Source organism: Phyllopteryx taeniolatus, chromosome 8 (assembly GCF_024500385.1).
Source record: "Phyllopteryx taeniolatus isolate TA_2022b chromosome 8, UOR_Ptae_1.2, whole genome shotgun sequence".
NCBI lineage: Eukaryota > Metazoa > Chordata > Actinopteri > Syngnathiformes > Syngnathidae > Phyllopteryx > Phyllopteryx taeniolatus.
Window position 1 is genome coordinate 169,800 of NC_084509.1, and position 17,658 is coordinate 187,457.

Below are 17,658 nucleotides of genomic sequence, written 5' to 3' on the forward strand. Positions count from 1 at the left end.
GAGCATGGCACATCCAGGTGCCACGTGACTCCTCTATATTCTGCTTTGGTTTCTCATTGGGGGAAAAAAACAGAGAGAGAGGAGATGGGGTTGCTAGGAGACCTGGCCCGATGCAAACACTGCACCATCTGCTGCAGTGAGATTTGCGGCAGTTTAGCCAAGTCGGACGGAGCAAGGCGGAAAGCCGCGGAGAATCATCGGAAGCAGCAGCGACGACAACACAAGGAAGGAGATACTGTAGATAGATGGAACATGCAGCAGGGGGAGAGGAGGAGAGACGGAAAGTGAAGCGATTGGAGTGGGAATCAGAGTGGAAGACACTGGAGTAGGAGGCACAACAATCACACAAGTGCAACATGGAATTGTAGTCATGTGTGACTAACAGGTGTGACTCTTTTACAGTATCGCCCACTCATCACTCTCCTCCACATACGTACGTGTACATTAACTCACTCATGGCCACTAATGCATCACAGTCTCTCATTAAACATCAGTGTCAACGTGTTGATTACAGAGGTGGTCTGTTTTTGCCTCATTCCCCAGATAATAGTTACACATGATGCTCTCATCTCCATGGAGACAATGAAATGTCATCATGAACAGTCACAGCTGAGTGCTAATGTTGGGTTTTGTGCTTCGTTCACACAAAGCAACAACCATGTGGCAAGTCAGTGTGAAGAGTCGTTTTTACAATTATCTGTGTCATGACAAATCCTCTTTCAGATTATTAAGTGTTAAACTCCTTACTTGGACTATACACAATTGTCCATAAGTGTTAGTCCACCATTACACTTGTTGGTTTGATTTCACTGCAGTCGTTTGCTCTATCCTTCCATCCAGATTTCAGCCTCCGTGTGCTGCCAGCCTCAGACTTCACTGAGTCACAGCTCTTTGGTTGTTGCGCACACTTGAGGCGGTTACGCATGGCGGGTGTGTCAGCAGATGTTACAGAAGAAACAGCGTAACTTGTAAGTACTATGCCAGGCACATAAAAAATGACTTGAGCACAAACTGGACAATATCGCCCTTAATAATCACCAACACAATGATTTCTTACTTCTACCTAAAAGAAGAAACACAGCGCTGTCCATAGAGATATCAAGGTGCATTTTATTAGATGATGATCCAATAACATGAAGTCAACATCAGCATCCCTCTTTACAAAAGACGTTAAAATTGAAACATTTCGGGTAAAAAAGTCATTTTGTACAACCAACCAGAGAGAAAGCCTGACATGAGCCAAATCAAATTCATTCATCGTGGGGTTTGTAAATAAAATATGACACAGTGACATTATTTACATTCAGTAACATGGAGGTTGACATGAATGGTATTCCTCGTGGCGAATACAGTAAATACAATATATTCATATATTAAGATCTGTTTACAAAATAAAAGATGTAAAATATATATGACAGACAAGTATTATCCACAGCCTTGGCTTTCAGCTATACACACCCTCGTTTTGCACAACTTTGCCCGAGCAAAATAGAATCTTTTGCTCGGTCAGGTTAATGTTGATGGGTGCTTTCTTTGGTTGAGATGGGTTTTAATATGATTTCATACCGGTGCTAACTGGACATGTTGGAACAAGTTTAGACAGAAGCTCAGGAACAACGAGACTATCACAAGAAGATGAGACATTCTACTGCCCTACATCTGGATTGTATTTACCTCTGTTATGTTTTTGACGTTATGCAGATGGATCAGAAATTGTGCCATTGGCAGAAACCCTCTGAGCTAGGGAGAAGTGTGAGACTCAAAGCCAACTGGCACTTTAGCTCATGTATACTGTATATTTGCGGTGCATTCCACAAGATGGAAAGTCTAACGGATTCTCTCACTCGAAAAAGCACATTTCCATCAGAGTAGCACTCGATTCAAGGAGGGCAGAGGAGCCGTATGTTATAGAACTCTTCCTGTGCGCTTGGAATATTGAATAATGGGGATAGACATAAGTAGAAAATAAAAACAATCTTACAAAAAAAAAGGACATTTTCTAAACTGCTTCATGTAGCCAGGTAGCGTCGTTATGGAACGTTAGGACCAGTTAAGTGTGACAGCAGTTTAACAGCAATCTAGATAGAACACATGTAAATGTCACCCAGTGGAGTGTGAGAACAAAAAAAGACAGCATGGTATTCAAACTATAGTTGGATATTATGCCATGACATTGTAATTGTCCTGGGAATTCAAAGTGGCTGCGTGTGTCTGTGAAGCGGCTAAACACAAAGTCAGTCACGGTCAAGTAATTTCCTCGAGCGTGAGAATGCACAGACACAGCACACCACTATGTGAATCATTAGCTTCCACAGCACACTTCACTGCAGGGAAGTAAATAATCATAAACATTATGAACCCATGAAACTAGTCATACTTTGGCCATTTCTCGAAATCAAAGTAGTTGTTGGTGGTCATAGTTTCGGAGCGCTCGCCATCCAACCGAGGCTTTCTCGTCCTTCGAGCCTACAAGACGACTTTGGGGACCTCTCGAGACCTTTGATGTGCTTACGCGAAGATCTGCAGGCCACTTGAGAGGGGTTCCAAACCAAAAACAGTAACGTTTAAAGAGAAGCCGATGACGATCGAGTTATTTTCTCTTTCAAAGTGGCCACCCTGAGCCGAACCAGGTCTCAGCCAGAAGCCGTCTGCGCTCCCGCATTAGTGGAACACGATCTTTCCCTCGCCCTCCCTCTTCATGTTGAGCGTCAATCCCTGCTCCCGCCCGCTGTGCTCGGGCCTCTGTGCCAAGCCTCATCACTGGCCCAGCTGGCACCGTCCCAATCATGTCGATTTGCTATAATCATCTTAGGTCATCGCTATCTACAGCAGGGGGGGGGGGGGGGGGGGGGGGCAGAATACACAAGCGAGGCAGACTGCTGGAAGCGTTTTCCTCTGAGCTGGTTTTAACACTAGCGCACGCCCGAAGTGCTGTGCGAACATTGTACAGGTACAGAATCGGATTTCGGTTAAGAAAAGGAGACCTCTTGTCTCGTCTGCCCCAAGTGCCAGCTCGGATGTCGGCGACCTGACGCGTGTCACGTTGTTGAGTGTCGGTGTGTGCAAGAGACGTTCGTTGGAGGGGAGGGATGGGTAGGGACTTACAGAGGTTAATGGTAAATCAGCCAAACCAAAGTCACACACTCACCCACTACGACCCCCTAAAACCTTCCCCGCCCTCCCCATCCATTCACCCAACCCTCTCCCCTTCCGCTGTGGTGGTGTCCTGGTGTGCTCAGTCCCAGCCGTTGTCCTTTATCATGTGGGCCAGCTCGATGATGAACTTGCCCTCTTTATACTTCTGACTGCTCTCAAAGGCATGTTCCTGGAGGGTGCGGCAGAGGACACCGGGGCTGCCATTTAATTCACATGATGCTCAAAGACACCACAGTAACAGTAACGCTGGATATACTGTAAAAAGTCTGCACACCCCTCTTTAAATGTCATGTTTTTGTGATCATAAATCATTTCAAAACTTTTTTTCCCAACATTGCTGTGATCTGTACACATGTACAGTACAATTCAATTAGAAAAAAAAATCTTTAAGAGAAGAGGAGTAAAAGTAGCAAAGAATGTGGTAGCACAAGTGTGCACACCCTCTTTGTGTTCAGAAATAACCAATCACATTCAAACGCTTGTGAAATGGAAGTCAGCACCTGCCACCATTAAGAGACTCTGGTTACCCCCAAATAAAGTTCTGATGTTCTAGTCAGCATTCCCTGACATTTTTTTGCTTTCTAGCAGAAGCCTGAAAGTTTTTTCCTAAACTGATTGCATTTGGAACTGTTAAAAATTTCCTTTACTGAAGAAAATTAGCACCAAAAGCTTAATGCTGCTCCCACCATGCTTCACAGCAGGAATGCCGTTATTTTGGTGATTGTGCCTTTAAATACCTTTTCAAACGATGAACAAAAACTTCAACCTTGGTTTTATCGGGCCATAAAAAAATCTCCCAATCACGTGGGAAAATTATAACAGCTTTAAACAGTGGCAGGTGTGTGCTGATGCCCACTTAACATGAGTTTGAATGTAATTGGCTAATCTTGAAAACGAGAGGGTGGGCACATTTGTGCAACCACATTATTTCAATTGTTCACTTTTACTTCCCTTCTCAAAAATATTTTTTTTTCTGTTTTTCTCCCCCAAAACCTGGCATTTGAACAAGGATGTGAAGACTTTTTATATCTACTGTAAGCTTAAGGTCTAGGAAATACATCCCCAATAAGATCTTGTTAGCTCTAAGATTGTCTTTGCATGGAGTCCAATCAAGGTCACTCATAAAACAGTCTCAGGCAAACAGATCAGCATGCTGAAGCCAAAACTGTACCTTGCTCAGATGCTCCGTGCTTGTGCGTGTTTGAACTTTACGACAGAAGACTGAGTCTGCTTTTATTTTGCAAGTTATATCATTTATTTCTATGGTTAGATGTGTCATATTAACTCTGTGTCTCCTCTATTTATGTCTCTGTTTGCTTCTTTGGAGTTCTGACTTTATAGACTGTGAAGGGTGTTATGAAAGTCACTGTGCACTTATACAGTATATTTATTAACACCCATGTTTCAATATATTTTATCTTGAAATCCTGTCTGTAATATCACTAGTGACAATAAATAAATAAATAAAACAAGATTGTACGTCATCTATATTTGATTACTTTGATGTTTGGATGGTTTAACAGTTTTCCGAAGGAAATAAATTCCAGTTGTCAGAGTTGTTCATGATCTTGAAATGATCTCAGCCAACAAAAGCATCCTAATCGGTAAATGTGGTGTATCAGCGTAGCCTTGGATAAAAATCCAGCCTTGAACGCTGCATTTAAAATTGGGCTTTTCATGCTCTGAATCAAGAAGAGACAAGGTGGCATTACATGTGGGATCCCTCAGAATGCAATACTTCCACTGGACTTCTTTGGAATATTTTCATTTCATTTGGTGCGCATGCAAGATTGTCGTCATGCTGGAACAGAAAAGAGTTTTCCCCAAACTGTTCCCACATCGTTAGAAGCACTGTCAAAACTATCTTGGTAAGATGAACACGAACGGCGTTAGGCTAATCCGTGATTGATTGATTAATATAATTAGGTGTGTCCCTATTCTTTAGTCCATACAGTCTAGTGCATCTCAATATATTAGAAAATCACAGCAAATTTGATTCAATGCAGTTAGTGAATTCAAAAAGTGGAACCCATATATTAATAAATTCACGACACACAATTTACATAAGAACCCTAATTAAATCATTTTAAAAATAGGTCAGTTTGGTAGGAATTGTCCCTCTGAAAAGAAAAATTAATCGATATAATATGAGTTTTATTCTAATTTCAATATATTTTAGCCTTCTTTCAATTGTCACAAAACTATACCCTAAATCAGAGATGTCAAACTCAAATTCACGGTAGGGTCAAAATAAAAAATTGGGACAACGTCGCGGGCCAAACTCAATATTGAATGAAAAATCACTGCAATGTGCATGTTTCCCTTTTCTGCAGAAATGTAGCGTTAAAGTTTATCATTGGCAACAAACTTCAATTTTGCTTAAACACTGAATCTGAAATAAACAAACTTTAATATTATAAACACGAGAAATGTAATTTGCGATAAAAGACACCAATGGTATTTGTTGTTTTGTATTTAAACAGATAACATGAATTATTCTGTCTCTCTCTCTCTCTCTCTCTCTCTCTCTATCTTCTATTTATATATCTCCAACTACTTTTCTTTTTGATGTAAATCTTTTTTCAAAGGCTAACAACAACACAACCCAAAAAAATAAGAATGTCCTTCAATAAAAATCCAAACTTCAAACTATTAACAGTCCCTGCCTAGGAATTGATGAAGGGCATTAAAAAAACATTAATTCAATTATGTTATATGCTTTGTTACAGCCACGTTGCTCTGCACACGACAAACAGATAATGAACAGATAATCTGCCTCCACCCTGTCTAGGAAGTGAACTGTTTTCCATCATTCGTTTGGTCATTTTTGGGAAGGGGAAGTGTAAATTTGCCTGAGGAGACTGGTAGCATAGTTGCTAACGACTGCAACAGAAAGGGAAGGGGCGCTTCCCGGTCTAGACTGATGGGCCAACACACGAGCAAAGCATTCTGGGATTTGTAATATTAGTGGCGCATGTGCTATATACTGGCGGGCCAGCTCTAATACACGTTTAATATGGTCTTGCGGGCCAAATATAATTACATCGTGGGCCAAATTTGGCCCCCGGGCCTGAGTTTGACATGTATGCCCTAAATCAAGGCCAGTTTGTGCCTTAGTCTGGCCGTTCACGTGATCGCACTGAGCCACGATGGCTGCTGCTCGCTAATCCGTACTCATTTTCATCTAGTCCCACGTCACAAATCCTCACCGCATTCAAAGATGGTATAGCAAGAAACCAAAACTAAATATATACAGTATAAAGCATAGTTCTGGCAACCCAAAGTTCCGACTACAGGATACACAATACTTGTCTTTATTTATTTTTACCCCATTAGATCCTGAAAGAGATGTACATTTTAAAAATAATCTTTCTCTGTGGAGTCTGTCTACCTTGTTTTGTCTTTGTGTGGATTTTAAGTGACATGATCAGATTTCTGGTACGTGAGGGCAACGGTTCAAGGCCTCTCCACAGAACTTTGATGACAGCAGAAAATCAACACAGCTGCAAGTGATATGTATGCCATTACCCCCCACCCCCGCACCCTAATTAGGTATTATTTAGTGAGTGTGTGCGTGCGCTCGCCATGTGTTCGCCACCTTGTGGGGTCATGACAGGAATAGAACCTTGGCTGAAAAAATAACCGCCCGTAAGGTTGATGTAGGAAAATGTTTATCCTGGGAATGTTCCAGTCTGAGGTGAGGCCCAGACAGGTGGTCTCACAGGCACCCAACAACAAGGCTATTGTGTGCTTGTGTGGGTCCACCGCTGAGGGAATACGGTCACATGCTTTACAGTGTAAATTCTCACCTCCATGCTAAAAGGCTTCACCTCTGACGACTGCACACACTCAGCTCTGCTGATATATGAAGAAAGACAACGTGTGCTGCCTATTAACTTCTGTTGACATGGGTCCTAAAATACCACCCACGCTAAATACACACTGCCTGTGTATTTTGACTAGTTGATTGTAGCTCTGATCTACAACACACGCCAACCAAAGCAGGGGCGGGCAAACCTTTGTGCTGAAGGGCCACATTTGATTTTTAAAACATATGGATGAGCCAGATCATTTGTAGATGAGTGAAAATGTGTACGCGAAAATATATAAAACAGTTTACTGTATTTGAACAATACATTCTCATTTTTACATTTTAGTATTTTATATATATGTAAGTATATATCGTTTTGTTATGTGATTTTCTTTTTTTTTTCAGTCACTTTTCATTCTTTAAGCTTGTCTGCTTGACACACGCACAGCAAGGATTCTTAGCATCTGCACCAGTTTACATGATTACATCGGCAAATAGTGCCCGGCAAGTAAATGTTAATGTATTTGTTTTTGAGGGCCAAAGATTGAATAAAACGAGGTAGTATTATTGGACCAAAAGACGTCTTTGGGAAGAACATGAGAGGAGGAGTGCTGTGGGGTTTTTTTTTGGCTACCGATTTATACATTTGATTTGAATCTGTATCTTTAAAAGAATACATTTATTTGGTGAAAAATTACCTCAGTTCAATGGGATGTTGTAATCTCTTGTTACAGCAGTGTTGTGTTCTTTAAAGGCCATTAGTATATTCAAGTTAAATGTCATACTTTATTCCCAACCTGCCAAACAGTACCCCCCAAAGATAAATAAAGATGCCTATTACTAAATCCTGCCTGCAGCTTGACGGACTCCGAATGAGGAGGTGGTCCAAATATAAGAGGATGTGCAAATAAAAATTAGGACGTGGCTGTTAATCATCTCACAACCTTTGAAGCGCTTTTTGTGCAGTAGTGAATATCAGCCAAGCGCACTCACATATTTCCAGCCCAGGGTGGTCTTGCAGTTTTCACAGTAGATATCTGCTACAGCGTGCAGGCCTGTGAGCAGAACTCTCTCCTCTGCAGGACCACACCCCACGTTCACCCTGCACGGACAACAACGGGTACAGAGAGAAACAGACAGCAGTGAGTTTAACTTGCTCTGTTTTATACCGAGTGTAAAGTGCACAGAGTGAGTCACTGAATCCCACCCACTCGCTCTCAGAGCACCGAAAACTGGGCTGCCGAGAATTGACTCAAACATCCTTCTTTTCTTTCTAAATTCATCTGATAACGACGGCCCCCTGAGGCGTGCTCGCTCCGTCTACACCGCAGCCTAACAACAAAAACAATATACCAACCTGGTGGAACAATATGCATTGCAAACTTGCTTAAATAACAGCATATGGAAAATTGCTTGTCTCCCGAGGGCAGCGTGCATAGGAGCTTATTTCCGACGGGCCAGAGTTAAGCCAATTGAAAACAGATGGAGGGAACAAAGAACAAAAGACGGACACTCACACGGAGTTGAACAGGTAGGCTCTGCCCTGGCTGCCCTGGAACGACTGCAGAGGCAAAAAGAAAGCAAAGATGAGTAGGCTGCGACACACATGCACACTTTCATACTGCTAGAAAAGGCCTCTCACACACGGTATTAATGAAAACAATCAAAGCCATGTGGCTCCAGGTCACTTATCCGCTGCAACAGAAGGTTTTCTGTGCTGTTTTCATTGCACATGGAAAAGTGATTTCATTCATAATAAAACTCACTAACCAGTTTAGAACATACATAATCCAGCCACAGGAAATAAAAGAGAAACTAACAGACATACAAGAGGACAATCTGCTATTCACTTCAATTCGACACTGCATAATGTTCAAAGATGGTAATTGCTTTAAATGCTGGTAAAAGTCAAGCCACGTGAGTTGGAACATATTAAGCACATCACATCTGTAATGCTGGTTATTTGTTCTTTTGGGGTTTAATGCTATTTAAATGCAATCCAGGCGCAACCGCCGGTTGGTTACCTTGGAGATGAGCTCGTCATGGTTGGCTAGGTGGGCCCGGCAGTGGATGCAGCTGTACGTCCGGTGGCAGCTCGGCAGGTAGGCCTGGAAGGTCTTGGAGCGCGTCATTCTGACCATGGGCGGGGTTGGCGGGCGGTGCAAGAAGGGACTGCCGGCCCAGGTCGGCTCACAAGGGAAGCACCGCAACACGCAGGTGAGGGCCGTGGTGGGCGGTGGGTCGGGAGGCAAACACCTGAGCACAGAGAGCAAAGAGAGAGCCGATGGTTCCGTGCTTGCGCAACAACTGCTTCCTGAAACTCGTGTTGTAAACTTAGCCGCATGTGTGTAACTGCTGTTTCATGTGCAGCTCGAAGCATTTGGCATTTCAATGAAGCTTAAACACACATTATTAACATTTAAAGAGACTGTTTACACAGCGCTGTTTTCAAAATAGATAAATCAGTGTTGTTGTTTTTTTGTATTATTTTACATGAAATGTTTTGAAGCCCGCAATGAAACTGAAAATTATGTAATACGCACACCAGGCCTGTAGTTGGCGATGTCACTTTGTGAAGAAACATTAAGTCAGTCGCACATCAAGCTACACAGCTCAACTGTGCACATGAATTTGAACTTGAGCTAAGTTGGCAACACTGAAGACGCAAGTCATTATTAGTGTTGATCGCTTTTACTGGCCAAACATGCAAACAAAATAACACACTGCAAATGTTACATTGTATTTTGACTTGATAAAGAATTTGTGAGAGCCGGTCAGAAACCGTGGATGGCTTGATTGTGGCCCGCAGGCCTTACCTTTCTTACGTCTGTTCTCGATCGTTCTCGATTCAACATGAATTAATTCATTTTAAAAATGAAATCTTCCACCCTGAAATGCTGAATACGGGTTGCCTTTGAAAGCATAGGACATGCACGTGTGTGACATATTCTATGTAAGCATGTGCAAGTATGTCAAATTCTGTATCTACATGGATGCCAACAAACAGTAATCAAATGATTCTTTCAAGAGAAGACCTAGCAGAAGCAGTTTAGGTCGAAAATAAAAACACAAAGTTTCAAGCTGAAAACAATTCCTGCGGGCTCAAACCCATTTCCAGCAGCTGCATCGGGGTGTTTGTTCACCCTTGCAGGCATGCTTCCCATGCACCCGTCTCATATAGGAAGCAGGAAAGCTAGCTCACACAGAAATCCAGCATGAGGCTGCGACGTTAATCTGCTTAGCCTAACACAACTGTGAGCCTCATGCTGAACTCATTCCATGATACCAAAAAGACCAAGCCCTTTAAAATACTTGCGTTGCTTGCCTGGGTGAGTGAGAAGATTAGCGAGCTAGTCCATAGGTTTGGGACTTTGTTATGGCCAAATTTGCAGGCAAAAATACACTGTGAGCTCCTGTCAAAGCTATCATGAGATGTGATTGCACAGTACTTCTCAGCAGGCAGTTGTGTGACTAGTGTGAAAGGTTATTTGCCCGTGCAGTACGTGCCCTGCAATTGGGTGGCGACCAATCCAGGGTTCACCCCAACTCTCGGCCAAAGGCAGCTGGCGGCGGGGGTTAACAGTAATCCCGTTTAACGTTAAACTACCTTGGCTATATCTTTTGATATCTATTGACTGCGCTTGTCAAATATTGAATGAGAGTCAACGGGGAAACGTTGATACGCCCTAAACCAGATGTTGCGTCATAGAATTGAGACAACCAGCATATAAACGTATACATTTTAATTATCACACTCAGGGAGTGTGAAATCAAAGAAACAGGGCTTTTATGTGGTTCCTGGCTTCACTAAAACTATCAGTGTGATAGATTTATTTTCTGTAACTCAGTAATATAATTGTTTGTCTTCCTCTAACACTTCCAATTCCATCACTTCACACTTCATTTTGCGCTTACGGTGCTCCTCTAAATGTTCCACGGTGAAAACCATCAACGCTACTTAGATGCAAACCTCTATTTTAAATATGGTGGTCTCTACCACTTTTAGACCTGTTGCAAAACGTGCGCACAATCAGTAAGAGTGAGAAAGTCAACGCACAATTTAGCACCCACTATTTGGGATCTTAGTAATACATTGCAATGTTAGTATAGTCGTAATCTAGTCATAGTATAGTCCCATAGCCGAACTAGAAAATGGAGTCAAGCCTATGTGATATGACCAGAATCATAGAAGCTCAAGTAGCTAATTATATATAAAAAGTGTTGCAATATAAGTGTAGTGTTGTTCTCCAGTGTCATTTAAATTGAACTACATGCCACTAATGAGAGTTGCAATGAGCTGCACCATTTGGTCTCTCTTTCCTGTCAGTCTTTAAGGAACCATCTGGGGAAACTACAAGCTCTGAATTGAAGGAGGGTTGTCAGTACAAGAGAAGTACAAAGAAACATCACTTTATTGGCCCTCTGCATTACAGTATGATTGTTTTTAATATTATCCAGAAGCTGATCAAGGTTCTAGTAATGAAGGGATGTATGACTATAAATCAATAAAGCTGTGAGACCTCCACCCCCTCCTTTATTTATTTATTTTTTGTCTTCCTTTGACTTTGTGCCAAGCTGAGTGGGATTGCGGCACAAAGCGGTGCTCAGTACAGAAGTCAGTCAACCCCGTGACACGGGGTTGACCTGTCACTTCAAGACTTGCGAAATAAAGACGTTCAAAAATATATGTTATTGTGCTAGGAGATAGTTCATGAGCATTTTTTTTTTCCACTTGAAACATTGCGGGTGGCCCTTGTGCAAAGGAAGACTCCATCAAATCTGTTGTACATCTGGGAATTAGTTCTTCCATTTGTTTTTGATTTCTCAGTGAATGATGTCTGAAAAGTGGTCAGAATTTCATTGTACTTTTCTCTTTTCAGACACAGCAGATGGAATGTCAGACTGTTGATTTGGGGGGAAAACAACAATTAAACACAATCATCAAGTGAATCATTTGGATTTGTTTTTGACAAGTAGCGCTTACTAATATGTTAATGATGCTGACATGAGTGGGATTCGCAGTCAGTTAACAGTCAGGTGGGAGTACTCACTTTTGTTGCCAGTGGTTTAGAATGGTCGTGTACTGAGTTACTTTAAAGGGACACACAAAATAATACATCTATAATATAAATGTTTCCTTTAAATAACAGAAACTTCTCTGATCTCAGTTTGTTTTTTTTTTTAGCTCAAACCTAAGTAGCAATTGAATGATGCAATAAGTTGCAATCATTTGTGCGCTTCGACAGATATCCGATTTGGTTGCCTTCTGGGCGCACCCAATTGGAGCAGTTCCAGGCATGTCCAGCTGGTAGAGCAAGCCCGGATAGACGCACAACAGACTGCTCAACGCCTCTGATCCCCTGTGCGGGAGCTATAAAATGATGCACGGGAGATGTGACATCTGGGCTCGTCAGGTCCTAGTCCTAGTCAGGGTCTTGACATTGTAACCTGACTACAGCTTTGCAATGTCATAGCATTGTATATTCGTATGTATATTTGTACGTCTGCTGTGTTCTTCGTTTTCGTCATGAATTTAAATGTATGTCAGTGTTCTGGAAACATAATATATTTGTGTATGTTTTAGCCCCAGTGCAGAATCCCATTTTTTAAATGTTGGTTCTTGAACTGAAAAGGTTTGTGAAACTTTTCTAGAGCAAATTGGAGCCCTCAGTAGAGCCTAGACCTCCACCAAGTCCAAACACATGTCAACGGTGGCAATAGTGTCTACTAGCTTCCTTTGATTCAGAGTTTTCACAGTGGAAAATGAAGGAAAAATTGATGGATCTTCAACCAAAGTTGAACGCGTCCTGCCTCAGTCAATGCCACAAGCCAAAGGAGATTTTGATTTAAGGTGGTTTAGATGCACAAACCTAACCTCCTTGCTGCCTGAAGGAGGTAATAATTGAAAGTAGACGCTTCCCATTCACAACAGTTTCCGGGGTGTCTTAATGAAAGGCTGCACACTAAGCATCCACTCCTAACAACTGGTTGAAATCGCTCGCTTCTGCCTCTTGCAAATGAGCCATTGCTTAACTGTAAGATAGCTACTTGTTCTGAAGTGGCCCAGCGTCCGAAGATTAAATAAAAACATCATTTGTGTTTTCCCTGGTGAAGGAAGCACTTCATCACCAGCCTACCTGATTATAATTAATCATTCACAATTCAGCAAAATTCACACTAGCTCACTTCCAGACACTTTTTCGGAAACAGGCGGCTAACAAAAATGGACTCAGTTGTTTAATTTCACACTTGGTGGGTGCACAGGGAGTGTGACTATAGATCACAAGACTTATGAAGTGAACATATTTTGCAGCTTGAGTGGCAAATGAATTGTTCAAACGTATTGTTAAAGCAGCGACAATACAACAGACGTGATCCGATGCAGAGTCCGCTGAATTGATTATGAGAGATGCTGCGACAGACGAAGATGAAATCAAAGACGACACGTCACAAGCTACGAATGCTGGCAAACACACAACCTTAGTGCGTGTTATCAGTGTTTGTTCATTTTCCATTACCGTCTATTTCGGTGAGGCTGCTTGTGCGCTCCGTGTCTAAAGGCCTGGGCACACAATTGCATTTGTTTTTCCTGTGCCGCCACTGTCTATTCATCAGCCCTGCCGCTCGTCGTTTGAGGTCACCGCGCTGGCCCGTTCTGGTCGTTTCGGAGTGTCATCACAAAGGGCTACGTGCCACGAGTATCTCCAGCCAAAAGGGCCCTTGTATAGCCCAACAAAACAAAAACAAAAACCCTTTGTTATGTAACCCGCCGCTGCCGCCGCCGTTTGTGACGATGATCAGGGGCAAAGCGAGGGATGCGAGTCAGACGGGGACAGTAGAAGTGTGCGTCGAATGCGGCGAACGGGCTGCACCCACGAGCGCCATTCAGCACTCCGCCTACTCCCCGGTCGGCCAGCGGCATGCACCAGGATGACATCATTTAGCCTCCTCGCATATCAAATAGCACCGATTAGGCAAAGCTACGAAATCCCAAAAGGATGCGCTTTATCTAAATGTTTACATTTGCTGCAAGGTGATGACCAATCTACAGGATTTCTTCAGAGGAAGGACAAAAAGGATATTATTTTGTCAGTACGCCATAATTATTACATAATTCACCAAAAGTGAAAGGAAAGCTAGTGAGACCAGACATGTTGTATGGTTTTGGAAACAGTAGCAATGAGCAGAAAACAGGAGACAGAGCTGCAGGTGGCAAAATGGAAGCTGATGCGATTCTCTTCGAGGATTGACAGGATCACGAATGAGCTCAACAGACGGACAAGACACACTGGAAAGTTTGGAGGCTAAGCTAGAGAGGCCAGATTGACATATACTGTATTAATTTGGACAGTGCATTTAGCAGTAGGAGCCCGACTAAGTAGAAGCACTTATATTTGAGTATTCGCCGATACTAAGTACAGTATATCGATACTTGATAATGTCATTACATCTGGCAATTGTCAAGAAAATGTTTTATTTTAATCAACTATCGCTCAAAAATACAAATTTTCTTGAACATGACCCAAGTTTCATTCAAATATAACACATTTTAAAGTATTACTGACATTTTTAACATCCAACTCCATCTTTTTTTTTTTTTTTTAACAGTCTTGCCCAAACATTTCACTTCAATGTCGCCTGTAGCGAGGCACATACTTCTCTTCACTCTTTTATATAACTTTTATGAAGCGTGTAATTGCCACAGTTAGCCAAGTAATGTTTAGATATGCTACTGCTAAGATCAACCAGGTGACCTCTGGGGGGGCAGAGGAGGTCAACTTTGGTTTTGCGCGTAGCATTGTAAAACTAGCTTTGTTTGAAATTACCTTTTTCACACGAGTCATTTCGATACAGTTGAACAGTACATTGTAGAAAAGATGAAGTTGGCAGGGTTACACCAAAAGTCTAAAAAAAAAATGTTTCCCATCACACACTGGACACATTAAGAATCCATTAAACCATCTACTTTCTAATCCATAACATTCCGAATCTCACAAAAATAAGTACACACGTCCCCACCAGTATGAGCATGAACACACCAAATTTAACACACCTGCTCCCCATTCCTACGTGACACCTTGCAAATAGCTAATTGGGCCCAATTTGAACATTTTCACTGAGGGGTGTACTCACTTTTGTTGCCAGTGGTTGATACAAAAATGGCCGTGTGTACATTTACACCGTTATACAAGCTGTACACTGACTACAAAGTGTAATTTCTTCAGTGAAAAGATATAAGAAATGATTTACAAAAAATGTGAGTTGTGTACCATAATTTCTCGTGTATAATGCGCGCCCATGCATAATACGCACCCCCAAAGTTGACCTCAAAATTCTGGAAAACCCTTCTATCTATGTATAATTCATTTTTACAATGCATGATTTTGGTTCTACCCAAATGATCAAAACGTTATCCGTATTTTGTTAGTTTTTTCAAATAATTATTCTGAAGTTAAGCACTTCATTTGGGTACGTAATACTTTCTTTTTATTTACTTGCTCTTATATTGCAATTGCCTACTTTTATTTAGTAAATGAGAAAACACACAGTTGTGTTCATATGTTTGATTACACAGGCGGAATTTGTAAGATGGGTTCCATTCTTTTCAAGAAAACATGAAGGCGAAACACATTTAATTATATTTGAATGGGATTAAAATTAATTTCATTTCATTTCAGAGAAGCATTATCATTAAACAAAACATAACCATAAATAAATTAATGATGGTTGTTTTTCAGTCATCAGTCGTATTTAAAAAAAACTGCCTGGGTATGTAAACTTATGAGCACAATTGTACATATAGGCAGTGTTTATGTAAACATGTCATATTGGAATGAAAGTGTAGGCTACACTTTTTTCATAACCTCTAGGTGGCGGTGGCATACCAGAATGAAAGTCTACAACTTTTTCATAACCTCTCGGGGGCGGTGGCATATTGGAATGAAAATGTAAAGCTTTTTCTTAACCTCTAGATGCTGGCATACATTTATAAAATGGGAATGTTTTTGTTATTTTTTTACCTTTTCCCCTATACCTATGTATAATGCACACTATTGACTTTTGACAATTTTTTGGGGGGGCGGAGGGGGGAATGCGCATTATACACAAGAAATTACGGTACTCACTTTTGTGAGATACTGCATGTGCTCATAATGACACCGATGCTAAAAAGATGGCAAGGCTGCAACTTTTGCGGCGACATAAAACTTCGAAACGTTTTAGAAAAGCATGCCCAAAGCCAATGAGTTACACACCAATAAACAGAAAATTATGAATTGGTGGGGAGGCTGACGGCCTGCCGCGCGCGCGTGTGTGTGTGTGTGTGTCTGTGTTGCCTACTGTATGAAACAGGTCACAGGCAGTGGCACACTTTATCTGGGCCAGAACTTTACCCAGATGGCAGGGATGCCTGAGCTCAGCAATCCTGCGCGCGCGCGCACTGCCATCCAACACTGACTCGAAACTCTGCAGTGACCCCGCACGTCACGTGAGAGGGTCATCGGCTAACTTGCATCGATCACGCGCGGTAGACGCAATGCAAAACGTAAATGGCGTTCACGACAAACGGGGCGCGTGCACGCGGAGCTGTGGCGCGCGTACGCGCTCGGGCCAGACAGACGTCACACACACACACGCACACGCACACACAAAACAACATGCGAGGATGAAGTCGATGACAGAGGGAAAACACGTTTTAAAAGTCCAAATACGTCAATGCACGGGAAAGCCATAATCCAATCAATACATAGTTACGCTTATGGGCAACATCAGCGTGCTGACTGTGTTGATAAATATAAAACAACACAGATTTATAAGATTAATTCCACACTGGAATAAGAGCCAGAGAATAACAGTGAGTAAATGCAGTAAGAAGAAACAAGAAATGCACCAAAGTGACGACGACGACGACAACGCATAGAAAATAGTTTCACCTTTGATGGGGAGAAAAAAGGGGGACCTCCGTGTAGCCTGAAAAATGTCGCACCTCCTCGTTTTCTTCGTGGCACTGCCAATTGTAAACGTTTATGGGCGTTTCTTCCTAGGCAAAAAAAAAAAACCCAAAAAAACAAAAAACAAAAAAACCGTCTTCTCGTCGCTTGTCTCCTGCTGTCCGGTGGGAGCTGGCAAGTCGTGCACAGACGGACGCAATGTTTTGACGCGCAACGATGCCCAGCACAGTTTGCAGGACCAGCTGCCAGCCGCAGCGAGATATTTACCTTCGCCCGACTGCCGCCTTCGCTGTAAAAGCCAAAAACAAACCAAAAAACTGCTGTATAAGAATAGATAAGCGGTGGCTACAACGCTGAATGACATCTAGCATCGCTCATCGTGTACAATATGAAAGCCAACACCTGTCAAAACCTTCATTTTTAAAACGTAAACAAAACTCCGATGAAGGTTAATCCTCCGAGTCCGACTGTTATCTCTTTGGCAATAGGTGGGCTGAAGAATGATTGGCGTGCCAATAGGCCAATCATATAAGTGATACAGCATAGCAACACTGCGCTCATTGGTTCAGAGAAGTTCACTCACTGTCGGTTCACGTTTGACCGAATCATCTAGAAAATGAAGCAATGTATATTTTTGGAAGTGTAGATTTACAAAGAATCGTCTTCTTTCGGTGCAAATACAAAATTTTATAAAGAAAATCAAAACGTGTTTTCAGTGGCAACGACGCATTATTCGCCATC

At 42.0% G+C, this 17,658-nt stretch overlaps 1 protein-coding gene across 1 annotated transcript; it reads right to left on the minus strand.

Annotated features, from left to right (window-relative positions):
* Positions 1-1,090: 1,090 nt before the first annotated feature.
* LOC133482752 (protein yippee-like 2) lies at positions 1,091-17,371 on the minus strand. Its single transcript, XM_061783228.1, has 5 exons — positions 16,900-17,371; positions 8,992-9,223; positions 8,485-8,528; positions 7,961-8,069; positions 1,091-3,325 (listed from the first exon to the last, which is right to left on the minus strand). Exons 2-5 carry the CDS (start codon positions 9,106-9,108, stop codon positions 3,236-3,238), a joined length of 360 nt encoding a protein of 119 aa, XP_061639212.1. The 5' UTR covers positions 9,109-9,223; positions 16,900-17,371; the 3' UTR covers positions 1,091-3,235.
* Between the last annotated feature and the right edge of the window lie 287 nt (positions 17,372-17,658).

What these genes read in the sequence shown, in the direction of transcription:
- LOC133482752 (XM_061783228.1), bottom strand. Translation starts at nt 9,108, where the DNA reads ATGGTCAGAATGACGCGCTCCAAGACCTTCCAGGCCTACCTGCCGAGC. An exon ending in GCCTACCTGTTCAACTCCGT is followed by an intron (nt 8,070 to 8,484) that starts GTGAGTGTCCGT and finishes TTGTCCGTGCAG; the next exon opens with GGTGAACGTGGGGTGTGGTC. An exon ending in CCACCCTGGGCTGGAAATAT is followed by an intron (nt 3,326 to 7,960) that starts GTGAGTGCGCTT and finishes CGCACCCTCCAG; the next exon opens with GAACATGCCTTTGAGAGCAG.